Source organism: Leopardus geoffroyi, chromosome A2, assembly GCF_018350155.1.
Source record: "Leopardus geoffroyi isolate Oge1 chromosome A2, O.geoffroyi_Oge1_pat1.0, whole genome shotgun sequence".
Classification (NCBI taxonomy): Eukaryota; Metazoa; Chordata; class Mammalia; order Carnivora; family Felidae; genus Leopardus; species Leopardus geoffroyi.
In genome coordinates, this window is record NC_059331.1 from 152,981,560 (window position 1) to 153,008,859 (window position 27,300).

The following is a 27,300-nucleotide window of genomic DNA, read 5'->3' on the forward strand; positions in this document are numbered from 1 at the left end:
AAGTGAGAAAAACAAAACAGCCCCTCACAGGAGGGCGAATATTGGCCCCGAGGGCAGACCTGGGCTTCATGGACCCTCTAGGGTGAACACGGCAACATCCACTAAACAAGAGTGGCCGGGAAGACGTTGGCTTTGTGAATGCTGCGCACGAAAATAAATGTAAAGAGACTCAATTTCTGATAGAAGCAAGAACGAGCTTAAAAACATGCACTTTTCGAAAGCAATCTGGCTGTAGACAGTTAAGAAATGCAATTGTGTGAATGTAGCAACACTGCACGGGAGATTCACATGATGAACCTGACAATGCCACCGATGCTTCTGGTGCTAATTCAGGGCTTCTAGTCTCTTCAGTCCTCTCAAACGACATCATCAAATCTTCGATTCATCAAAGAGATAAGATACTTGCTCATTTTATGTTCTGGTATTTTCTTCATATAAATGGTGTGACGTAGAGGAATACGACTGTCCTTGTCTTGTAACGCAGGCTGCATCGTGTAGCCCTGGACATCCCACGCTCCTCTCTATTTTAAGTGTAATAATCTCCTAAAATTGCATGCTCCTTCAATGAATAATATTAACAGATTCATGTCAAAACAATCCCTGATAATATGAATTTTTTAAATGTATGCTAATGGCAAACCAGTTTCTCATGCTAAAAATACAGCCACGTGCACAAAAGCAAACCTGTTATTTCTCATACATATATATTTTTGAAAGTCAACTGGCATCAATTACATGTAATTGATAAGGAAATTATCTGAACCACTATTTGGCACGCATATGGCAAACTTGCCCTTAATTTATATTCAATTACTCATAGCTGATGCACGCATAATTTAATGAAGGCACAGCAGCCCCGTTACACGCTCCAGTAGTTAATTCAATTAAGCAGTATTCACCTAGCATCTAACTATACTTTCCCTGTGAAGGAATGTTTTTTTCCTTTCATACAACTTAGGGAAGATGGAAGAGGCAAAGAGGCAAACCAGAAGTCCCTTTGGGCTGGGAATCCTTGCTTTATTCAATAATGTCCAGTCAATAACCACTTTACTTTTACATTGATCATCTTCCGGCCCAACCCATCTATTCATTTTTTTTCTTCTCCATTCATCACCAAGTTGTATAAACATCTCTCTTCATCCTCGGTGAACAGATCCATGAGGGATGGTTACAAACAAATGTTTAAACATCTCCGTCCAACTATAATCCCAATTAATAGACTTGCTACTATTATTTTTATCTTTCAAAACTCTTTGTCTTCAGGGCGCCTGGGTGGCTCAGTCAGTTAAGCACCTGACTCTTGATTTAAGTGCAGGTCATGATCTCATGGTTCACGGGTTAGAGCCCCGCTTTGGGCTCTGTGCTGACAGCGCAGAGCATTCTCTCTATTCCTGTCTCTCCGCCTCTCCCCTACTCATGCTCTCTCTCTCTCTCAAAATAAATTTTTTAAAAATTAAAAAATAAGCGACCCTTCCTCCTCAGACCTACTTTACTATAGCTCCTACAGCAGCAAAAATAGAAATGGGATGCCCATTTCCGAAAGTAGCTTTGAAAAATGAAGAAATAATGATGGTAGTAGAAGATGAAAATGAGAGATATTCAAACATTTTTAAGAGCCCTTCCGTGTGAGAAAGTCCTCTATTCACAACAACTACTGTGTGCATGTGTCATTAGCAGTATTGCCTTCACTTGCAACAGACCTGGCCCCAGGCAAGTCTTATTTTAATTCCTCGTTTGATCCATCGCTGACAGCTTTGATCTAGCTTGAAGGAACAATACTAAGTTCCTAGCTAGCCCCTGTCCTTCTCTAAGACAAGATAAATTAATTCCCAGGACGATTCCTTTAAACTTGTTTTAACCCATCCATTGAAAGACTTCTAAAATCCAGAAAACAAATTAAGGAGAAAGAGGCTTCAGAGAAAGGAGAGAGATGAATAAGGATAGTCAATATGAAGAGAGGAGAAACAGATCAAGTATTTGTGGGCAAAGGCTGTCTGTCTAGGATAGCCTCTGATGGCATATATAGATCTATCTCCCAGAAGATCATGTAGTTATATAAAGTGGGGGAAAAGGATCAGAGGATGAACAAATTGATACAGATTCAGATGTGACCAAGAGTTTTTTCTTAAGGAAGTGACAGACATTTCTAAAGGATGAAAGAACTTTCTAAAAATGTTCCATCTATTTTGAAATATTCCAGCCATTCTGGTGTTAGTTCTAAGGAAATTAATTCTTTTTAAAAATATTTTAGATCCTTTTTAAAAATGTTTATTTCTTCTTGAGACGGGGAGGGGGGGGAGAGAGAGAGAGAGAGAGAGAGAAAGAACAGGGGGGGCAGAGAGAGAGGAGTCACAGAATCTGAAGCAGACTCCCGTCTTGGAGCCATTAGCACAGAGCCCCATGCGGGGCTCAAACTCCAGAAGTATGAGATCATGACCTGAGCTGAAGTTGGACATTTAACCCACTGAACCATCCAGGTGCCCCTAAGTAAATTAATTCTTAAGAAGAATCACCTGGATGGATTCCTTTTTTGCAGCTGCTTTTGAATCCTATTGTATTTTTTTTTTTTTTACAGCTCAAATTGTTAGCTCATAATATTTTGGAAGGCACGCTCCTGTGTGGCAACTACATCAGTACCTCATGGAGCACTACCCAGGGGAAATGGGAAACTAAGTGTCTATAAAAAACCCTAACTGTTCCTGGTTCTATTATCCATGGTTCTCTGTTTATTCTTCTCTGCCATATCCACAGATGCCTCTGTTTTCCTGCACTATTTTTTCTCTTCCTGCTCCTTTTTCTTTTCCTCTTCTCATCTAGGACTTACATCTGCCCGTGGTCCCCAGTCATGTCCTGAGAGCCATTAGAATGACTCAGAGCTTCTCAAGGCCCTCACTGTTGACAGTAGGGGGACAGATAATTCCTTGCTGTGTGAACGGCTGCCCTGTGCATTGTAACGTGTTCAGCAGCATCCCTGGCCTTTACTCAACAGACTCCAGCAGCATCACCTCTCCTAAATGTGACACACAAAAATGTCCAAACTGCCAAATGTCCCATAGAAAGGAGCAAAATCTCCCCCTTGTTGAGAATCGCTGGAACAGTTGCGTCCGCTTCTGCTCCTTAGCTTAATGACTTGGGGTTAAAATGGGATATGTGAAGACCAGGGCGGCAGCAGAGAAGGAATTATCTCATAGTCAGGTGGCCTCAAGAGGCACTTCTATCAACTAGGTAGGCAGAGTTCAATTTCTCTCTGACTTCTCCTTTATCTGTGAAGCTCAGGAATATCCTGAATCTGCCAGCACCGTGCATTTTGCTTGTCTAACTTATGAGTTACAGGTTACAAGAGATGCCATTAAGATGGAGGGGCTTTGTACTTGGGCCTCAGAGACAGTGCAGGCAGGGATTTTCAGCAGGCTATAAATATCCAGCACATTCTTGGATAACCCATAATGCCTTGTTAGGTTAATACAAGGTGTCATTTTTGAGCCTTCGCACTTTGTTGGCAATTCGCTCTGAATTTAGTAAAAGAAGAAACCAAAGCAATGACATGTTTAAATGGCTAGGAACTGCCATATGCCTCGCTAATAAGGTGACTTGGGCACTCATACGCCTTTTTTTTTTTTTTTAATTTTTTTTTCAACGTTTATTTATTTTTGGGACAGAGAGAGACAGAGCATGAACGGGGGAGGGGCAGAGAGAGAGGGAGACACAGAATCGGAAACAGGCTCCAGGCTCCGAGCCATCAGCCCAGAGCCTGATGCGGGGCTCGAACTCACGGACCGCGAGATCGTGACCTGGCTGAAGTCGGACGCTTAACCGACTGCGCCACCCAGGCGCCCCATTCATACGCCTTTCTAAATGCTGTGCTTTCTCTTGAGTTTTTCCCAGCCTTAGAAAACAGCTAAAATGCCAACTGCCTTAGTGAGCTGATAGGAATTTCTGAAGTTGTTTTTTTTTATTTAGCTTACTTGTATTTATTCATTCCATCACAGTTAATCCTCCAAGTTTATTTAGTGCCATCTCATCCACAAAAAAGTCCATTTCAAAGCATTTAAGACATGCTGACAGGTCTCTCTCTCTTACATCACCCCCCACACCCCTACACCAAGACAGACTACAGAGTCTGACATGATCAGTTTCTGCATTAGGAAACAAAGATTTAGGGGCGCCCGGCAGCTTAGTTGGTTAGGCATCCAACCCTTGGTTTCGGCTCAGGTCATGATCTCACGGTTTCATGAGTTCAAGCCCTGCGTTGGGCTCTGGGCTGGCAGCAGCACAGAGCCTGCTTGGGATTCTGTGTCTCCCTCACTCTCTGCCCCTCTCCCGCTCACGCTGTCCCTGTCTCTTTCAAAATAAACTTAAAAAAAAAAATCTTAAAAAATATTACCTGCCAGTTTAATCATTTCCTGCCAGTTGGTTTGGTCACTTTCTTCTTAACACTAATAGCACCTCAGGGTGCCTGGGTGGCTCAGTTGGTTAAGCATCATAGCGTGCCTTGATTTTGGCTCTGGTTGTGATCTCATGGTCATGGGATCGAGCCCTACAAAAGGCTCTGAGCTGATAGCATGGATCCTGCTTGCGATTCTCACTCTCTGCCCTTCCCCCACTTGCACCCTCGCTCTCCCGCAAAATAAATAAACATTAAAAAAAAAAAAAAGCTAACAGCACCTCTATCCCATGGTTTTTCTACACATCCTCAGAGTATTTTAGAATCCAGTCTCCTTCATCTCAGCCTCTCAGCAGCAATGACACAATTCACCATTTCCTCCTTCTCTAAAACACATTTCAGGGGCGCCTGGGTGGCGCAGTCGGTTAAGCGTCCGACTTCAGCTCAGGTCACGATCTCGCGGTCTGTGAGTTCGAGCCCCGCGTCGGGCTCTGGGCTGATGGCTCAGAGCCTGGAGCCTGTTTCCAATTCTGTGTCTCCCTCTCTCTCTGCCCCTCCCCCGTTCATGCTCTGTCTCTCTCTGTCCCGAAAATAAATAAACGTTGAAAAAAAAAAAATTTAAAACACATTTCACTCCTGGCTTTCATGATACCACCTTCGACCCATTAGTACATGGTGTTATGACTTCAAGCCCTCCTCTTTATCTAAACTCTCCCTGGGTGATGTCCTCCAGCTTTATCATTTAAATAGCATCCGTTTCCTAACGATGTGCAAATTTCTATCTCCAGGCCTGAATTTTTCGAGCTTTAAAATGTGTACATCTAATTTCCTACATATCCAAACCTCTTGGATCTAATAGGCATAACAAAATCAGTGTGGCTAAAACAGAACTCTCTATTCACCACCCCTCTCACTCACCCCTCCTCCTCCTGACTGCCCAAGATCCCAAGCAAACATGTACATTCGTCTTCCCCCAACTCCTTCCCTTAACCAGCTCTCCTTTGTTCCACTCAGGAAATTTCCTCACCACCCTCTCCCTACTCTCTGGCCATGTTAATTCAAACAGCCTCTCTCACTTAAGCTGCCTGTTCAGCGAGCAGATCTTGGGCTTAGACCCTAGATCTTTTTTCCACTCCTCCATTAATACCCAAAGGCCCCTGATTTTTATAATTCCACAAGGAGGGGTGGGGGCACGTAACACTCCAGACACTGAAGTTTGGCCATTGCACTGGCTAGCCTGTATGGTCAGTGCATAAAATCTTCTGAAGTGACATTGATAATACAACAGTTTTGACACCCAAGTTTGACTTGACTGCAAGCAAACAAAAACACAGCAAACTTCTGATATAGTCAATAAATACCACTAATTCTTCTGCATGTTTTTGTTACCAAATAATAAACGAAACAACCACCTCCTGATCTCTGCACAAACACATACAAACGTGGTGTAGAGAAAACACAGTACAAAATATGTACCTGTCACAACTCTCACAGCAAAATAACTGTATCAAATAAGCCAGGATAATAAATAGTATTGGTCTCATAAAACTAGTTAGAATAAATATCTGAAATGTCTAAACAAAAATGCAAAGATGCAAAACATCCATGAGAAAAGAGTACAAACTCTTTAAAAACACAGACAAACAGACTCGCAAAATCTTACGGGTAATAGGTCAATTTTTAAAGAGCAGAGATCAGCCCTCGCCTCTAAAAGTACTGAATTTTTAAAATAAAATGAAACTGAAATAGTGGCTTTAGGTAAATATGCAAGTAGCTACTGGGAGGAATGTTGTGCTCTATCTAAAAATAAAGTGGAAATTTGCCCTTTCCTGGTTGATAAAAAGCAGTCTCAGAACTAGAGTTGTTTTTTTTTTCCTCAATGTAAACATACCCTAAGTGAATTCCTATCCCTTTTATTGCAGCCAGATGGAAGAAAGGACTCTTGAATAGTGGGGTACTTTGTTTGAAACTTAAACCCACAAACAAACAAGAACACCAAGACTATTTCTGTCATTAAGCATCAGGATAATTAGGCTGCCTGGACCCAGGGCATTATCCACTGGCAGGAGGAGAAGCTACCAACATGTTACAAGGTATAAAGTTTTGAAACATTGTTGTTTACACAAAAACATATTCGGGTGCAAATTTCAGGTGCAGCATAAAAGAAACCAAAAACCAATGTGAGGTGCTAAACCAGGATTCACAGATTTAGACATCTTTAAACACCTGTCCCCCCACACGGAGTTATAAAAAGGTCTAGGACAGGGTATTTGGAGGGAGTCTTGGCATGCTCTGACTCCCACACACCCTCCCGCAGGGAAGGGGACTGACCTCTCAGAGAAAAGGACTTTACCGGGACTGCTCAGAGCTTTGAGTTTGCCCCCCGTAGTCTGGGGTATACTGCACAATGGGATCTGAACCGTGCCTGAGAAATCTAATTTCTAAGAGGATGGCTGGAGAGGCCTGTAGAGCAGAGTAGGGGCAGGGAAGTGGGGAGGTAACAGCCCTCCCAGAGACTGTTGGGGCAAAGGATATCTGAGTGTTCTCCTGTGGACTTGATGTGGATCACGAGAGACAGGCAGGCTGGGTTTCTTAGATCCTGTCCAAAAGACCAGGATGCACCAGTCAGACTGCATTTTAGAACATCTGCTTGATGGTTGTGGGAAACAGAGAACTCACTTTCCTGGATGTGAAGAAGACACATGCAGCCCTGGTTGCTAATGGCAGCCATCTTGGACACGGAAACATCTAGTTCAGAGGTGAAATTGACAGAAAGAAGAGAACAGAGCAGAAAGACCAGCAGAAAAATGGAGCATGAAGCATGGCCAAACCGTACGTTAAATCCACCCTTGATCTGAACTTTTTTGCTGACGTGAACTAATAGACACTTTCCCCGTCAAACTAGTGTGAATTGAGTTTCTAATATTTGTCATTAAAAGCACTTCATTTTCTAATCTTTTCTAAATGATCTGGGAGAAAGTTCACAATCCAAATTTGTGCTATACTAGGATTGTCCAAAACCAGGAAAATGTAAAAGAATCAGAATGTCCACTTCACTTGATTCTTAGAGTAAACTCTATCCCTAGGGAAGATGTGGCCTCTAATCCAAATGAAGCATTGATTGAAAGATGGACCTTCTTTTTGGGGGGATAAGGGGGTAAAAAAAAAAGAAGGGGGTTCAATTATGTGTTACCTGGTAATGAACTCTCTGGGAGCCAGAAGAAACTGACTGCAGGTCCTAATGGGAAAATGGGGAAAAAAAAAATCCATACCTTAAAATGAGTTTTAACAAGTTGTCTCTACCACTCTATCAACTGAACGCCCAATTTAATATTATTAAACTCAGCTAGAAAGTATCTAACTCTTCCAAATTCATCAAGGTTAAACAAAGAAGATAATGCCCCAAATAACAAAAGCATACCAAGCTAGACTGAGAGAAGAAAGGCCATTTAGCTACTGAAATCTGTAATTTTAAATGGTTTAGATGTGATAGAATGGTTTAGATGTTCAGTGATAGAATGCCAAGGATCAAGAAGACCAAAAGTAAAAAACAGCCCATTTTAATAAAAAAGAGGTCATATTTAATTTGTACCTGAACTTTTGGCTTATGAAGAAAGTCTCTAAAATCCCTCTAAGTACTTAGGAAGAATTTATTCCTCTTAGACCTAATACAAACTGTCACAGTAATTGTGTTTATACCGAGAAGTACTAGGCAAACATGGGTTTTCATAGTCGGTGAAGAGAAAATCGTTGGCCACCTCTGCATTATCACGAAGTGCAAATTAATAGGGTTGAAACTAATGAGGTTTTGCTGGCAGATTCTGAGAGCCTGAATCCCTTTATAAAGTTTTATAACTAAGTTGTCACCGTGGTCATGTCCTGAAGGTTTCCTTGTTAATGAGTGTAGTGATTCTATTTACAGATGTCGGCAATCCTGGGTTCCTTTGTCCCCATACCTGCTTCCCACGGGGCTTTACCAACTTACTCTCTGTGCCCAACTTAGTTTTAAAATTTCTCTTTGAGTTCATTCATTATTTTTTTTTAAATCCTACTTTTAGTTGAATATTAGTATTATAAGCATGCTAATAAGTTAGTTTTCAACAAAGTCAATCCATCAGTCGTGTAGTTTGCTACTGTGAAATCTCAAATTACCTATGAGTTAAAAAAAAAAAAGGTTTGGTATCATTTATGATTTGCTTTTTTATTGCAGGTTTTTTGAGTGAGGTTGCACAATAACATAAAACCATTATTTTGAAAAATGAGACATTTTGTGTTCCAGGAATATTTATTTGGGCCTGAGTCACACTCTACAAAGTCCACAAATTTTAACATGTTAAAGTTATCCTTGGTAAAAACAGCCAAATGAAACCACAAGAGTAAAATTTGTTGACTTTTCTTCTGTCACCCATATCAGTATTCAAAATCTGGTATCTACATCAAAATATATTGTGTTCACAATTCCATTTCTATCCTTAAAAATGGTGAAGAAAAAAAGTCATAATTTTTCACCTTACTTTATGCCTTCTGCCTGTATTTATTTCTATCAGGAGAAATAGAATCTAATGTTCAAAGCTAAGTGGCTACAATTTGAAGGGATTTTAAGTTCTATATATCTTCTTTATTTGTGATATTTACTTATGTAGAATGTGTCGTCTAGAAGGGAGTTGTTCATCTTGTGGTATCTATCATAATTACCCAGTAGCTTTAAAAATAGCAATGTCTAGACCGCATCCAGAAAATAAATGTTTTAATGTGCATCTTTCATAAAAAAAAAAAAAACAATGAAAGAAGTGATTGTTTATCCTTTCGCCATTTGTAGAATAAAGACAGGGAATACTCCCCGTCAAAGTATTGCAAGAACAATCAGTGACCATTGCAGGGATGGCTTTGGGTCCCTGGCTTTGCTGGTGCAATTCAAATTCATGAGAATGCGATTTATGAGGTCTCCTCCATTGTCTTCCTCTATGGTAAGCCAGATTGAGGGAAAGAATCGAGAATTCCTCTGTGTTCTGACACAAATTTCTCTGAGGTATAGAAGGTTTTTCTTTCCTGTAGAAGTTATATTTTTAAAAAATGTAGCGATCTCTGACAGAAGTCTGTGCTAGATACAAAACATTAAACCACCTAACTCTCTGTTTTCCTTCATTATTCATCAGGGCCCTTTGAAATTCAATATAGCTCAAAAAATACAGATACGCAGCGTGGCAAGAAGACAAGAAGTTCCAAGCTATAGTTATGGATCACACTAGAGCAACCTTCTTTCCCATTTCAACCACGGGAGGAGGGAAAATAGCAGTGGGGGCTGGGGAGAGAGACGATCTGGTCGATGCTTAAAAGACAAGGACACCACGTTTCCATTTCCTTCTCAAATGCGTCATTTCAGAAGCAGATATATACGGTTGGTAATTGCTTACAGAAATGGAAAACTGAGAGTAAACAATTGGCTAAAGAAACTCACCTCCTGTAGGCGATCTATGTACATACGGCAAGTCTCCAAGTCACAGTCTCCACGCACAACTAGAATACCCAGAGGGATAGCTAAGGGTGAAGGAAAGAGAAAAGTCTAAAATAACATATTTGATTTTTCTGGATTGGCAAAATGTGTTTCTTATGGTTAAAAAAGTATCTCAGAAATGTAAGTAGTGTTTTGGACATTTCATTATCCAAAAATCTCCTTAAACCTTCCTTGTGACCCAGTCTCTTTATTTCTGCAGTTGTCCTTCCCTTCCTTGCATGATCTGTGCTGTCCCTGGCCACCTGGCCAGCCTTCCTTTTGTCTTGGTGGCCCAGGTATGGAGGGTAATGTCATGGAAACGGTGGATTGGCAGGACCAGGAGGGGGCTCACAGCCAGCTAATCATCAATGCCTGCATTTTCAATAGTCAATGTACCACCAGAGAGTAATTTAAAAATCATGATTCTGGACACTTACCCCCTTTCCCTCCTGAATGCATGGGGCTTAGTCTTTCTGTCAGTTTGCAAAGGTTCCCTATTCAAGAGACTCCCTCCCGGAGGTGCTGCCACCTGCTGGCCACCACCAGAACTAAATAGGCATAAAACGTTTAAAAAACAAAAACAAAAAAGCTCCTAGAAGGTTTACAGCTTAAAAATCCAACTGATCTTAAAGACGGCCAGTGTAAACATGATAACAACAGGGCTTCAGGAAACAGGAGAAGCTCTTATGTGCCTTAAACACCCTATATATTTAGGAGGTGGTAAATGTTATAGAACGACTTTGATGGATAGAACTTCCCCCCTCAGATATAACTGTAAGATTCCTGCAGTACTGAAAAACAGCCTCCTTCCCCAAACTTAAAAAAATGTATTGCCTATTTCTAATTTTAAAAGTATGGTGACACTATTAAATCTATAACATAACAAAAAAACACCCTTCAAAATTTTGAATTAACCAACTAGAGACTGGCAAGCACGTGATATGCCAGTGGTGTTCACTGAAGATTTTCTAAAATCTTTCACTCACTGACTTTTTAAAGCCTCATCATCAATAAAGGTCTGAAAGCGCAAAACAGGAGGGCATTAAAAATTAACAATAGAGAAATAAAATACATTTAAAATGTATGGAAAAATCTTGAGGAACTCACAAAGTAGTAGAGAAGACATGCAGATACACAAAAAATAATAACTGTAATAGGGTATTTAAAAGTATGAGCTTAGTCATTTGAAAACTACAGGACAGAGGGACTAATTCTAGCCTAAGGGTAGTTTTAGGCTCTCCATAAGATATGAAGCCCCGCTGGCTCTTTTAGTTAGAGAAGTGAGGGTAGTCTAGAGATAAATCACTTGTTTCTCCGTATTACCTCCTAGACTGGCAACCTGGAGGAACAGGGTGTGGTATGAACCTCTCTAGTGGAACATGTCCTGCATACGTAAGTCTTGAAAGCGTCCATCATCTTGTAGAATTATGTAGGCATATGACTCAGTATGAACTCTCTCATCAGGAATGCTCATTTGCCTTCACAACCATAATGTCTGGTAGAGCCACGGCAGACATTCAGAAAAAGTTTATGAAAAGAGGGAGAAGGGCTCAGAGCGTGTTCGAGCATGAAAGAGAAAGTATGTCTTTCAGGGCTAAGTGAGCTTTCCAGGGGAGGCAAACAAACAAAGGTTTGGAGCAGGAGAGGGAGCATGTACTGGACCCGGGGCTTGCCTTTATCTGTTCTTTCAGAAGCTAAGCAAGACAGTCAGTAGGCAAAAGCGTGAGGAGCCCTGTAAACTGTCCCATGTTTGGAGGAAATAATAATCTGGAGAAATACCTTGTCTCTTTTCTTTGAATATAAACAGAAACATCAGAAAAGTCATTAGTATGGTAATCATGCATCTTTAAATGAAATGGAAGGGAAATTCAGTGAGGAGATTCCTAAAAGTACTGATTAAAGTAATCATCCTCAGCTAGCCTACATAGGTTACCTACTGAAGTAAGGAGAGAATAAAGATTTCTATCACTTGAGGAGTGAGGAAGAAAATCTAGAATTTTTGCCTAGAAGTCAGTCAAATGTTGTGGAAATAAAATATAGCCGTAACTAACATGATATTATAGCCCATGTTAGAATCTTGTTCAGTGATGTTTACTCTCTGTTTTTAATTTTTTTAATGTTGATCCATTTTTGAGAGGAGAGAGACAGAGTGAGAGTGGGGGAGGTGCAGAGAGAGAGGCAGACACAGAACTCAAAGCGGGCTCCAGGCTCCGAGCTGTCGGCACAGAGCCCAACACAGGGCTTGAACTCACCGACTCACAGACTGTGAGATCATGACTGGAGCCAAAGTCGGCTGCCCAACTGACTGAGCCACCCAGGCTCGATGTTTTCTCTTAATTTCAAACGTGCCAACGTAGAGAAATAAAATTTATCAATATCATCTATTTACTTGAATTAAGAGACACATTTTATAGAAATGCAGGAATCCTGTTAACATCTCTGATTTCCTTCTATTATCAATGCTTGGAGTTAAACCGGTCACAAATTCAATGCACTTCGAGCAGATATTTCAAACTACAATTAGACAGTAGATATTCCAGACCTAGAATGAAGAAGGCAGAGCTGGGAAAAAGTTTTCAAAGATCTGTCATTTGTTTCTACTATAAGTATAAAATCAGCTACTTTGCATTATTCCTCTAGAAGTCAAGTAAGAGAAAGAGTGCTTTTGATTGATGTTAGCTATTAATTGGGCTTAAAAAAAAAGGGCATTCTCTGCCACAATTTCATACCATGATTACTGACAATTTGCTGTCAAATTTATCCTATGAAAGGAGCAGTGTGCAGTAGAAAGGGGGTATAGTCATTCCCTCTTGAATTCAAATCTCAGCACCGCTTTAATCTTACGGAATTACTCACATTAGCTCTTTGGTCCTGCAAGTTACTCAATTCCTCTGATCCTTAAAGTGAAGACTATGGTATTTAGGATGGGCTTCTTCTAGGATTTTATGAAGTTTAAATGCAACGCTGTATTTAAAAATGAATAACCAAAACATCAATGTTCTTTCTCCTATACTCCCTTTACTATCTTTAGGACAACTTTAGCTAGAAAATAAATACATATAATCATATACCTTTCAGTTTATCAGGATTAGCTGGTAGTTGCATAAGATATATTCCTGTTTTCTTAAAACTAACTTCTACTCTTTCCATAATGGGAAAAATAACTGTAGTATAAAAATATTGTAATCTGACAGTTCCATCTGGGGCTGGACACGATGGTGGAAGAAATTTAGAGAAAATTATCACCTTCATTTTACAATATTGATGACTAACTACCACTTCAGGGAAGTTGCCTTCATATTAATTGAGAGCAAAGAAGGTGGTTGTCACTTGAGCATTAGAGTCATTATCCTCAATCCTGATGATTCATCTTATTTTGGCCTTAAAGATTTTATTCGACTCCAATAAGCAACAACCAATACTCAGCCTACATAATGGAACTTGTGTTGCAGGGATCAAATGGAATTTATAGGTTTTAAGCAATAAAAACCAAGCTGGTTTTTCAATTCTGACGACAGATTTAATACTTCCTTTTCTCTTGTCCGAAATGCTACTAAATTACAGTAAATGGGTTTTTTAAAGACATAAACCAAGAAAAAAAGAGGAGAAACAGTGAGAAGATAGTAACAGATAAAGCAGATGGAAAACTGGTAAATGACCCACAGCCCCTATAGAGTGCAGTCCTAAATCATGGATGGGAATGATGAGAACCAACATGATTTTTACAGTAAAACCCCCAGGAATCTTGCAAACTGTCAGCATCACATGCCTCAAGAACTGAGGGTGGAGGGGGCAGCTAAAATAGATCACTAGATTCCACCAGCCACTCTTAGCAGGTACAATTACTTTATAGACAATGGGGACTTACTGACTATCTGCAGAATACAGATCCCCAGATTTCTTCCCTCACTAGGCTCTCCAAAGCTAGTAGCCAGAACCCTGCCTTTTTGGAAAGAGATCTGAAGCCTCCTCTTGGGGAATCCTCAAAGAGTTAAAATTAAATATTCCATCTATGAAATATAAACAGATTGTATTAAAAGAAGATAAAGAATAGGAGGGGGGCGCCTGAGAGGCTCAGTCGGTTAAGCGTCCGACTTCGGCTCAGGTCATGATCTCACGCTTTGTGAGTTTGAGCCCCGCGTCAGGCTCTGGGCTGACAGCTCGGAGCCTCGAGCTGCTTCGGATTCTGTGTCTTCCTCTCTCCCTGTGCCTCTCCCCGACTCATGCTTTGTCTCTCCCTCAAAAATAAACATTTTTAAAAAACTATTTAAAAATAAAATAAGTAATAGGAGGAAGAAAAAGGAGAAGGAACACCATTCAGAAAACAAAAAAAAAAATTCTTGGAAATAAAAAATTGATAGGATAAATACAGTTTAATAGAAATAATAGAAGACAAAGTTGAGGAAATTGCCATAAAAGTAGAGCAAAACTACAAGGAGGCATAAAATACAAGAGAAATGCTAAGAAAAATAAGACTCAGCCAAGTGGCTGAACATTCAAATAATAGGAATTTCAAAAACCAGAGAAAAGAGAAAGGAATAATTACCAGAAATAAACCAAATAAAAAATTTTTCTTAGACTGAAGAACATTAGCTTCAAACTAAAATGGCCTGACAGGTGCCCAGCAAGATGAAAATAAAACAAGAGAAAGACATCGTATTTTAAAATTTAACAATATTGGGGACAAAGAAGTATCTATGACTTTCCGGAGAGGAATAACTAGATTCCAGAGAGGAATAACTGATATAAAGGATCAGGGATTAGATGCTCTTAAACTATACAGGCCACTGCATGGTCGGGCAGGCAATGAAACAATGCCTTCAGCGTTCTAGACTTTTACACATGATCCATGCTTTCAAACAACTGCAAGGATGAATGAAAGACACATTCTCTTTCAAGGAGCTATTGCAATACTTCCTCTAACAAAAGTTTGAGTTTGCAAAAGATTGAGGAATGCATGTAACGTAACACATGGGGAACACAACACAGAAGAGGAACCAAAGTAAACCTCCTAGGTGGGGCTGGACAAGCCCAGGGTGACAAATCCGTCGGGCAGCCAAACAATATACACTGGAGCACTGTGACTCGCAAGACTGCTATGTGGGCAGCTATCATCATTGAAATTTTCAGGGGCGCCTGGGTGGCTCAGTCGGTTATGCGTCTGACTTCGGCTCAGGTCATGATCTCGCACTCCATGGGTTCGAGCCCTGCGTTGGGCTCTGTGCTGATGGCTCAGAGCCTGGAGCCTGCTTCGGATTCTGTGTCTCCTTCTCTCTCTCTGCCCCTCCCCTGCTCATGCTCTGTCTCAGTCTCTCAAAAATAAATAAACTTAAAAAAAAATTTCATCATCCTTGGAGTTAGTTTTCAATGCAAGGGTAGAGCCCAGGCGAGTCTGAACCAGTTTCTTTTATATATATATGTATGTACACATACATATACACACGTACACACACACACACACGCACACAAATACACACACAACAACAACACCGTATCACCCAAGATATACTCTACCTTAACCTGCTTTTGAGAGCAAGAGTTAAGTTAAGGTGGAGCAGAAGAATTCAAAGTTCATTCCCTCTAACCATATTTCTGCTTGATATCTAGAATGCACCCTAACACCCTCACCAATGTTTCTCAGAATTCAATCATTACCTTGTCCCCTAAATCCTCTTACAATGGGCTCATGTGCACTCTCACTCTCAGAGAAGCTGAAGACACACAGTGATGCAGAGACTCCTTCCATCTCTCCTAAGAGTCTTCATCTAAAAGTGAAATCATCATCTTTTCCGTACATGGTGAAGTTTAAGTTGGTCAGCCAGTCTATCTCTATCTCTATTTATTACGGTGTAATTCCTGTTAGAACAGAATTGCAGCTGAATGGGGCTGTTAACCTATTCAAAACACAAACAAAACTATCTCCAATAGGATCATTAAAAGAAGGTATGAGACCTTAGAGAAAAGCTTCTCAGAAAACGGACGGATTTGCAAAGATTGAGTTATAAGTCCTAAATATATACATAAAAATATTAGAATTGCAGAGTCTTGAGGTTAAATAAAAAGACAGTCATGTCCTGAAAAGAATAAATCAGTGTCAAAAATTCATAAAATAGGGAAGCATTATGAATAATACGGGAAATCATAAAAAACATAGATAATATTAAAATGCATTTATTTTATGTTAACGCTATTCAGAAATACCCTTTTTAAAACCTGACATTTCCTTAAGCATCAATTTTAGATTTATTGATATAATCTATACAGTTTATGTCCAAAGCTCACTCTCTATCAACTTATACACAGCTTTAGAAACCAATAGTCTGAAAAAGAATCTGTTCCCTAGAAAATAACACCAGAGAAAAGCTAGGCAAGATTGGGTTTGGCAAAGACGGTTTAGATACAACACCAAAAGCATGATCCACGAAAGAGAAAAGTGCTAAGTTGGAATTCATTTAATTAAAACGTCTACTCTGTCAAAGATATTTTTAAAAAAATGAAAAGACCAAACAGATGGGGGGGGGGGGGGGAAACCTTTGCAGAACACATATCTGATAAAAGACTGGTATTCAAAATATGCAAAGAATTCTTAAAGCAGTAACAGTCAATTAAAAACTAAGGTAAGATCTGAACAGACATCTTACCAAAGAAGACAAATAAATGGCAAGTAAGCACATGAAAAAGGTGCTCAACATCATATGTCATTAGGGAACTGCAAATTAAAACAATGGGATACTGTTGTAGATGTATTAGAATAGCTAAAATTGAAAACAAAAAAAAAAATCCGACACCACCAAATGCTAGGGAGAATGTGGAGCGACAGGAACTTTCATTCATCACAGATGGGAATGCAACATGGTGCACCCACTTTGGAAGATAGCTTGGCAGTTTCTTACAAAACTAAACAAATTCTTACCAGCTGAAAATTATGTCCCCACAAAAATTTGCACATGAATGTTTACAGCAGCTTTATTCATAATTGCCAAAACTTGTAAGCAACAAACATGCCCTTCAGTTGGTGACTGAATGAACAAACTCATTAGCATACAATGGGATGTCATTCAGCAACAAAGAGAAATGAGTTTTCAAGCCACAAAAGACAATGGAGGAAGCTTAAAGGCAGACCGCTAAGTAAAAGAAGTTCGTCTGAAAAGGTCACACCCTTCATGATTCCAACTACATGGTATTCTGGACAAGGTAAAACTATGGAGAGTTAAAAAAAAAAAAAAAAAGTGCTTGCTAAGGGTTACAGATAAGAGATGGTTAATAGGTACAGCCCAGGGGTTACTTAGTGTAGTGAAACTACTCTGAATGATACTGTCCTGGTGAATATGCGTCACACATCTGTGAAAACCCATAAAACTATAGTATAGAGCACAAGCACAAATCCTAATGCAGAGTATGAACTTTAGTTAGTACTAATGCGTTAACACTGGCTCATCGATTCTAACAAGAAATGCGCCATACTAAAGCAAGATGTTAATAATAGGAGAGACTGTGGGGGGGGGGGGGAAGGGTGTACGGTGAGGGGATATATGGAACTCTGTGTACTTTCCACTTGATCTTTTTGTAAACGTAAAAGTGTTCTAAAAAATAAAGTCTATTAATTAAAAAAATAGAAACACAAGAGAAAAGAAAAAATAGGCTCTGAGTTTCCTATATATAGATACTTTGCTCATATGAGAGAATCCACTTACATAAAGAAAAACAAATATTATCTACTTTCTTGGCCATACTTTTAACACTATTCAAGAAGTCACATGATGGGAAGAAGGGACTAGAAGTAAAAATCAAGGAGGAAGGCAGGGGACTCTAGAGAAAGGAAGCAAAGCCCTAAGGGAGGATGGGAGGGGACGAGTGGAATCTTCCTGTGGTTCTCATTAGTTTTGAATGTGTCAGGGTTATCAGGGAACTAAAGTTCGAACTTGATGGCTGACAATAATTAAAGAGAATGAGTTGGCAATGTTTCAATTCAATTTTTCTCCCTAGGTGCCACAGGTCTGTTTTACAACAACTTGTCGTCGTTGACTGCCACAGCTCAAATGGAACCAAGAGGGGAAATTAATAGGCATATTAGCATTCAAAAGGAAACACAAGATCCTAAGAACTTCATACTTCACCATGGCAGAGCTGGCCTCTGTAAAAGGTTTCATGACACCTGGTTCGTGTGATTAACAGTGATCCTAGAGTTTGGACTCTGTAGCTTGAGCTTAACCTTTCCACAGTTAGTTCCAAGTGTCATCCACAAGATAGAAGTGAACGATGTAGTTTTTACTGCATTCTATGTGAGGACAGTATTTTCAAGGTGTGCTTTCTACAAAGTAGCAGTTTCTCTACAAATCTGGGTTTCAAACTACAGATCCAATTCTGCTTCTTATCCCAATTATTAACTACCTGAGAAGGCAACCCAAGGGACATCCAACCCACTTTTTAAAAAATCCTCTTAAATGTTTTGTCGTTCATAATCTCACATAGCAACTCCTAGTATTCACTTTCACTTAACTAGGCAATTGTGTAACAGATAGCGTATGAAAATATTTTTCAGGCCTACAAGTCCTCCACTTAATCATTCAGCACACAAGTTTTAAGGATTTTCTTCTTCCAGAGACAACTGGTGCTAGGAGGTGAGAAGCAACACTGAGTAAGACTCAGTACCTGCCCTCAAGGTGTTACAGACCAGGAAAGGAAGAGGGACATTAAATACATCCTCTCCATTATAGACCTTGTGACTTCAATTCTGACCAATGAGAATCTAGTGTGCATAGGACGCAGAGAAGCTGCCCATTTCTTAGGTCAGGACGCACTTCACAAAAAGTTACCCCAAATGAAGACAGTAAGGGAGTTTAGCAAGAGAGACAAGAATTTCTCAGGCACAGGAAAGTCTCAGTCTTAGACCATCCTTAGATTCTAAGAAACCAAGGCATGAAAATGTTTAGGACTTACAAAAATAAGTGGGTAAAGAGTACAAGGAGGTGAGGTCAAGGCCAGAAGCTTGTGGGGGTTTTTTATACTAAGGAGTGGAGCCTTATTCTCAAAAGGATGGGCAGATATTATAGGGTTTCCAACAGATGGTAAAGGTTTCAGATTTACATCAACCTAGAAGGCCTTAATGTGACCCTTGGCTTGACTATACTTGACACGTTGCCTGACCTCTCAGTTCTTATTTAGAAGACTTTCAATTGTAAATTATTTCTCTGTCTTTTTAAGATGTCAATCTTCTCCCAGCCTCTCAGACTTTTGCCACCCTAGAATGTCTTTCTCAAAGATCTGGGAGGCATCTCTCTGATGCCTTCAAGGAAGATTGTGTCCTGCTTTTCGAGGCTCCGTGGGTGGGTAGGAGCCTAACCAAGTGCTGCTAATCAGCAGCAAGCACGGATGGCCTGATCACACTGACTAGCCTCCTGCTAATATCCTCCGCTACTTTTCTACCCACTCACCCCAGGGCTTAAAAATTCCCCGCCTTTTGTCACAGCAGAGTTGACTCTTGGTTCTCTATTGCAATACTCTTGAATAAATCCTTCCTCCCCTGTTTAATTGTTCCAGGGCAATTTTTCTTTGACGTTTTAGAAAAATCATTGGAGGAGATGTGGAAGACAAGGTGAGTGGCAGGAAGGTGAGTTAGGAAGAGCTGTAGCGTTCAAGGAGAAGAGCAATGGTGAAGCCCAGAAGAGAGGAGTGTGGGGGAGAGACATGTGGGAGAGAGATTAAAGTCAAGCAATCAACTCTGTGAACAACTGGAGAGTGAAAAGGAAAAGACACAAGGGAGACTCAAGGTTGTTTAGAGTGGCCATGGCAGCTATAACCTCCTTGTAACCTCCCTAATGCCACAGTGGACTGGTGCCTGTTGAGCTCGTGAGAGAGTGGAGGAAACAGATGGTGAGATGAAGGGTCAGGGAGGGCTGGGAGGAGGGACATTAAGAGAGAAAGAGAGGGAGAGTTGGGTGGTTGGGTTATGAAAACAACATAAAAGTGTCTTTTGTAATGATGGATGACAAAGACCACTTATAAAGGCCTCAAAGGCAGTTGATAACACCTAAACTATCTGAAAGGGGTTTCTGAGTTAGCATGTTGTTACTGGCAGAATTCTTAAGAATATTCTCAAGACTAGGGGTGCCTGGGTAGTTCAGTCGGTTAAGGATCAGACTTCAGCTCGGGTCATGATCTCGCGGTTTGTGAGTTCAAGCCCCGCATGGGGCTCTGTGCTGACAGCCCACAGCCTGGAGCCTGCTTCAGATTCTGTGTCTCCCTCTCTTTCTGCCCCTCCCCCATTCACGCTCTCTTTCTCTGTTTTTCTCTCTCTCAAAAATAAATAAGCACTGGGGTGCCTGGGTGGCTCTGTCGGTTAAGCATCTGACTTCGGCTCAGGTCACGATCTCGCGGTCTGTGAGTTCGAGCCCCGCATCAGGCTCTGTGCTGACAGCTCAGAGACTGGAGCCTGCTTCGGATTCTGTGTCTCCCTCTCTTTCTGCCCCTCCCCCACTCATGCTCTGTCTCTCTCTCTCAAAACTAAATAAACATGACAAATAAATAAATAAATAAATAAGCATTAAAGTTTTTTTTAGAAAATATTCTCAAGCCTGGAGAACCAAGAACAGAGGAAGGAAGGAGGAAGAAAGACCATGTCCTAACCCCCAGACATCCATCCAAAGCCCGTACTACAGTCCCTCAGGAAATCAGAATTAGGCAGCAATAGATCCTTTTCTTTTCCTCTTTGTAATCACCAGCATACAGGCATAATCAATTGAAAAGCAGAAGAAAGAGAAATCCAGAAAAAAAAAAAAAAGTTACAACAGTCTTCTGAACAAAAACAGAAGTCAGATGGAGAATGCAACCCAATAATGGCTAATATGTTTAAAATTGCACAAGTTTTCTTTTTCCCTACTTCTGATGAATTTGGCTCTTGTATTACCAGTGATAATCTAGGGGAAAGTATGGGCAAAGGCCCAATACTCTTACTATAATACAAACCAAAGGTCCAGATGAAACAATTTTATGAAATGTCATAATTCTTCCAACTTAATATCGAAATTTACCAACAATGATGTAAATTTCTATTTTTGATGGTAAGAACTCCATTTCAATGAAAATTCCTAATATCACACACAATGAAATTCTAGTGAAATTCTGCAACGACAAAATGTGTTATAAAATCCCTTGGGAGTTATTCCCAGTGTGAAATGTAATAGCAGCTTTTAATGGTGAGTTCTAGAATATACTTGATGATGCACACTAGAAAACAACATAATTTTTTCCCAGGTACATTTATCCGTAAGGTACTATTTGCAAAATTCCTAGCTACAGAGAAGAACCATCACTGATAACTGATGAGAGCCAGTGCTCTAGTATTTAGGAGCTAACAAATACTTGGTTATGACAGTGGAATCTTGGTTACGTGCCCCGGCCAGCCATATAAATACAGAAGTCAAATGAAACATTAAGTATCCAAAAGCAAAGATTCCTAACTGTTCCAAAACTTAAATACTCAAAATTATAGTTAGCGACACAACTTCAAATGTTTTCACATTTTTTTTTTTTTTTTTTGCATATCATACTGTCCATTGTACTGTATGGTGATGGGCAAGGTCACCAACAGTTCGATACTGAGGACACATTCAGTCATGCAGCTGTGAATTTCTGAGTTTATTGGATACATGTGCAGAATTAATGACAGATTTCCTAAAATCTTCTGAAGAGGCCTAAATCTCTTTCTGGAAGCAAAAAGAATAAACTAATTACAAGTAGACAGCCACTAACGGAGAGATGTGAAATAGGGCAGATTTAAGCAAACACATCCTTAGAATCTGACAACCCAGGGGACTAATTCTATTTATCAGTGACTCCCAAATAGTGCCATGGATCAGTCATTCAGGAAACCCACTAAGTATTATTAAAAAAGAGTGCTTTCCCCAGGATGAACTATGAAAAGCCTACATCTTTTACCTAATGTTAGTAGCACATACAATTGTCATTCTGAGTCAATCTGCAAAGAGGTTATTTTCACATTAGCACACATTTCTGTCCTTAGGTCTATTCAGTTCAATAGTTTTACCAATAAACTGGAAGAATACAGAGAAGAAATGTCCATCTTGTTGAAGATCAAACTCTGGAGTTAATTCTGACTCCAGTGTTAGGCTAGAAATAGCCTGAAATTTAGATTGCCTTGCATTTCAGTTTCCAATTTTAATCACTCAAATTCCAAGTGGAGAATATTTAGCTTAATAATAGTTCATGTCAAAAAGAACTGTTAAGAAAAGGTCATCTTAACATTTTGTGGGGTTTTTTTTTTTTTACCAAATTCTGACACATCAAAAGAAGGTAACTTATATTCCAATTCCCTGAATTTGGAATGGTAGGGTCAAAAAATACAAAGAAAACTTTGGAGGCTAGTGGTCGTATGAGTCTAATCCCTAGCACCTAGAACAGCGCTTGGTACATGGTAGGTATTCGGTAAATAGTTGTTAATGAAGAAGTGAATGAATGGACTCAAGGATTTCTAGCATGTAGGTGGTTCCTACCTGGCCTTAGTTTAAAAATCAGGAGCTCAGTTACATAAATGAGATGAGGCTTTCGGAAGTGAAGTGCCCCACCCGGATCCACGATGGGACTGAGGTGCTCATTCCCTCAACTGCTGAAGTGTTGGCTGTTGGCTCTACTCATAGCTCACGGCTGAGTTCCTCTCCAGGAAGGAAGCTACCCTACTCAGGGTTTGCTTCCTCCCAAGGAAACAATCCTTGTTTCAACTGGGACAATCCTAAATGGCCATCCCAGATACAAACGTCCCTCTGGCAACTATTACAGCTCAACTTCCTCCTCGGCCTGACGCTACTCTTTTCTCCCTTTTCACAACTGCTGTTCCCTCTTGGAGAATCCCCAATAAGCCTCATACGTGTAAAACTCAAAAGCCTCAGAGTCTGTTTCTGAGGAAACCCAACCAATAACAAAAACTATAACCCCAAACTCTTTTTTAAAACACATCTAGGGGCGCCTGGGTGGCTCAGTTGGTTAAGGGTCTGACTTCGGCTCAGGTCATGATCTCACTGTTCATGGGTTCAAGCCCTGCATCAGGCTCTCTCCTGTCAGCATGGAGCCTGCTTCAGATCCTCTGTCCCCCCTCTGTCTCTGCTCCTCCCCTGCTTGTGCTCTCTCATCTCTCTCAAAAATAAATAAACTTAAAAAAAAAAAAAAAAAGGACAGTGTACTGGATTAGAAGAGACATGTAAATTCAAATCCTGTCACGGTGTGATGAATCAAAGTGTCCCCATGAAAACACAGGCACACAGCACATAGAGAAGCCCTCTGTAAACCATGATGCAGCGGGCAAACACTAGGTGTTTTTATTATTAAATATGATGCCATGACTGCAGCGGCTGATCCCACACCACTCACATGTTAACATGAGGATTAAAAAGCAAAAATTTTATACAAAGCTCTTAGAAGGAAGTCTTTAAAGAGAAGCCTACCTGCCATCTGAGCTGATACCCTAGAATTGTCCACCCAGGAAGGTCCCAACAAAACAAACTAGGATGCTGTGTAAGCAGTAAGAACTGGTCATCATTTTGTGTGTGTGCACAGAATAAACTAATGAAAATGAAAAATATTCCTTTGGGCGGAGACTTGAAGCTATACCTGGAGTTGACAGTTCTCATTATCAAATGCTAAGTTTCAACAATGAAAGAAGGATCAAATAAATATCAACACTTTAGGCTTATTTCCTAGCCTGAGACTTAAGGTCATCAGCATCGACCTCACCGCAGTTCTGGAAGCGTCTTTTCTTGTAAACAAAGCAAGGCTTTGGATGATAATCAGAGTTAGATTACAAAGGGATTTATATTAAAAATAAGATTATCATCTTCATGTCTAATATTCTCCTGGCATCTGAATCTCTGGAGTTGGAAAGAAAGAGAATGCACTCGTTTTTGTTTGTTTGTTTGTTTGTTTTTTTAATTCTTTTTTAATGTTTGCTGATTTTTGAGAGAGAAAGAGACAGATAGAGCCCGAGCAGGGGAGGGTCGGAGAGAGAGGGAGACACAGAATCTGAAGCAGGCTCCAGGCTCTGAGCTGCCAGCCGGGAGTGACACGGGGCTCAAACCCACAAACTGTGAGATCATGACCTGAGCCGAAGTTGGATGCTTAAGGGACTGAGCCACCCAGGTGCCCCTGAGAGTGCACTCATTTTGAAGTCAAGACCCCTAGGAACTGATGAGTCAGACTCCACACATTCTTATGAAAAGCCAGTGGATTAAATCATCTATATCTAAAGTGATGCTCAGCAATCCTGCCTGGTCCATTCATTGTGTTGCTCCTCAAATTGATTATTTCCAACTTTCTCTGCTCTTTCTGAACACTGATACCCTCCTATCCCAACCATTAGCCCGTAGCCTTGCTTCTTATTTCACTGAGAAAATAAAAATCATCAGAACGGGACGTCTTCTCCCGAGTACCCAAACCTTCAACTTACCTGCCTGTGTATCGCTCCTCCGCCTTCCTGCTCTGTACTCTGCAGAGCCCGCCTCCAGCTCTCACTGGGCCCTAGGTCCCATCTCCACCCACACAAAGCCATCCCCCCTGCAGCTGACCTTCTCTCTTCAATCGAGTTCTCTCTCTCCAGTAAATGCGCCCCATCAGCAGAGACAGCTACACTATCTGACAAGTAGAAAGATGTCCTCCCTGGATACCACATCCCCTTCCAGCCACCAGCCCATTGTCTCCTCCCCTTTATGGCTAAACATCTAACAAGAGCAACCTGTGCAGACTTACTTCCCTCACTCCGGTGTGGACACGTACCAACTCTATTCATCTTTTCACCCTTAACCTCTCGTGAGGTGACTAATAGCCGCCCTCTGCCCAAATCCAATGATCAGCTCTTAGCATGCAATTTTTCCTCCACCTCTCTGACTCCGGGGCTTTCACAGCGTTCTCTCACTGTTCTTTCATAAAACATTTTTCTTCTCTAGGCTTGCAATCAACAGGCTGTCTGTTTGTTTGTTTTCTAGCTCACCATGTGCTGCTTCTTGGTCACTGTGGGTCCTCTACATGTCCCCTACCTCTGTTTACCAAGTTGCTCAGCCCAAAACCTCAGAATTTGGGGGAGAATTAAATTAAATGATAGGAGTAGAAATGTTAAGACATTTCCTTGCTCACGGTGATAGTGCATGATGAGTTGACTATTATTTTTACTTATTATTACATTTTAAATGAAAAGAGAAATCTAAGATACAGACAAAAGATGGAGAAGACAGTCAAGAACATAAGCACTCTGGGTAAATGCCAACCCATGAAAATAGGAAAAGACAAACACTCACAAAGGGATGGACAGTGCCCTTCAGAGAACGGACTGATACCATTTAACTCCTGAGACAGATTTCAAAATGGAACACCTACCCCCACCAAATGGAGGCCTTATCTCTACTGAATAGCCCAGTTATCAACTTGTTAAATGAGGGGGAAATATTCAATTTTAGATGAAGTAATCAACAGAAAGAAAAGTCAGTATTTATAGCAAATTCATGAAGCAAAATGCATACACACAATTTTCTAATGTTCACAATTTTCTAATGTTAGTTTTCTAAACTAACACCTAGTTTAACCACTGCATTTCGCAGATAAAGCACCTAAAGCCTGAAGAGGATAAATGTATTGTCCAGGGTCATACAACTAATTAGTGCTTAAATTGGCTTTTCTCATTCTCGCTTAAAAATTCCTATCCCTTTCTTTAGTTATTTAAGTGGTGTTCGCTGGGAAAATAGGTACCTAGTACTTCCATAGCCCTACTGCAATTCTCATCACATGAGAAAAAAATTCCAGCGAATCAGGGACTATTTCTGTTTTGGTTTTTTTTTCCTCCACCATGGTTTGCTTGGAGTAAGCACTCAATAAATGTGTATTGAATAAATGATACTGTAATGTTCAATGTCCTACTTGCATCTTCTAATGCTTAGCATCTAACATGGTATCTGGCATATATTTGTTGCAAATATATAGTTTTTGGAAGCATGAATGCATCTTGACTGAATGGCTCCACCATTTTGACAAATGTATTACATTCACTTGAGGTCAAATATGGAAACTGGAAAGCATGAAAATTCAAGTGATCCACCTCCCCCAAGTTTGAGGACAGGTTAAACTTGGTGACTTACAAAAAGTAACATAGGGAAAGGGGAAAAAAAATTAGTAGCTTTGCAGTGGAGAAACCTAGCAAATACAACCTTAGCCAAATGATCAGGTTACCATCATCATGGATGTCATGTGGATATCATATACCCCTAAGATAATGGGACAAAAAGAGACTTCAGCTCTGCAGTATTTGTTTTTCAAGAACCCACAACTCCAGTCTAGTTATGAGTAAAATAATAGGCAAAGCCAGACTGGGGGATAGTCTATAGGATACCTGGCCAGTATTTCTCAAGACCATTATGGGGAGAAAAAAAAAAAAAAGACTGAGAACTTGAGAAACAGATCAAAGGAGGCTGGGAAGATATGCCATGTCTACCCAATGCAAGGTGATATCCTGGACTGGATCCTAGAATAGAAAGTCCAGAGTTTAGTTAAGAATAATGAAGCAAATATGAGTTTCTTTGACAAAGGTACCATGTAATATACAATGTTCAACAATAGGGAACATAATAGGGTAAAGGGTGTACAGGAACTCCCAGTAGTATCTTCATAACTTGTTTAGAAATCTAAAATTATTCCAAAATAAGTTGTTGTTTTTTTAATCAGTGCTGGATACCAGATGATACACATATGAAACTGTCTTGGGACTTAAAGAAAGAAGTACACAGGGCACCTGAGTGGCTCGGGTGAGCATCCAGCTCTTGATTTCAGCTCAGGTCATGATCCCAGGTGGTGGGATTGAGCCCTGCACTGGGCTCTGCACTGAGCATGGAGCCTGATTAAGATTCTTTCTCTCTTCCTCTCTCTCTTTCACTCTCTAAGATAAAAAAAATTTTATTTTAATGAAGTGTGCAGATACCTGGCCAGAGCACCAAATATGGGCAGTGTTTACACATCTCATATGTTTCTACATCCAGCCATCAGAGCACTCTTGTACTGGCAGACACAATAAATGTAAATCAAATGATTAATTGTATTCTCTTGCCATAATCTTTCTGTGATATCTATCGGTGTTTTCAATGCTGTTTTTGAAAGTGAGAAAGTGGGTCGGAAGCACGTGCACATTAAAGTGGGAGCCACGTGTGGAAGAGGTCAGCTGGCCTCCCGACCTGCAGACCGAAGGGCAGCCAGCGGGCCTGGAGCGTGTCCTGAGCAACGGCAACCACAACAACCATAACTACCATTTTGGGAAAGCATGGTAGCGTGCCATCCTTTGCACCACAGTTTCACCCGCAAGATTACATTTCACTCTCTCATTCCTGCAGCAATTCTATTCCCGTTTTGGAGATGAGAGTTAGGATCATCAGAGGGA

At 40.4% G+C, this 27,300-nt stretch overlaps 1 protein-coding gene across 13 annotated transcripts in view; it reads right to left on the bottom strand.

Annotated features, from left to right (window-relative positions):
• Positions 1 to 27,300, bottom strand: part of DGKI (diacylglycerol kinase iota) — a 444,802-nt gene that overhangs the window by 94,703 nt on the left and 322,799 nt on the right. For 10 of the 13 annotated variants that reach the window (XM_045495795.1, XM_045495789.1, XM_045495788.1 and 7 more), the window contains 3 exons: positions 9,843 to 9,922; positions 7,578 to 7,622; positions 7,064 to 7,132 (listed from right to left, as the gene is read on the bottom strand). In XM_045495795.1, coding sequence (XP_045351751.1) covers positions 7,064 to 7,132; positions 7,578 to 7,622; positions 9,843 to 9,922 — 194 coding nt within the window. The remainder of the gene's footprint in view (positions 1 to 7,063; positions 7,133 to 7,577; positions 7,623 to 9,842; positions 9,923 to 27,300) is intronic. The other 3 variants (XM_045495791.1, XM_045495800.1, XM_045495799.1) reach the window with 1 other exon arrangement.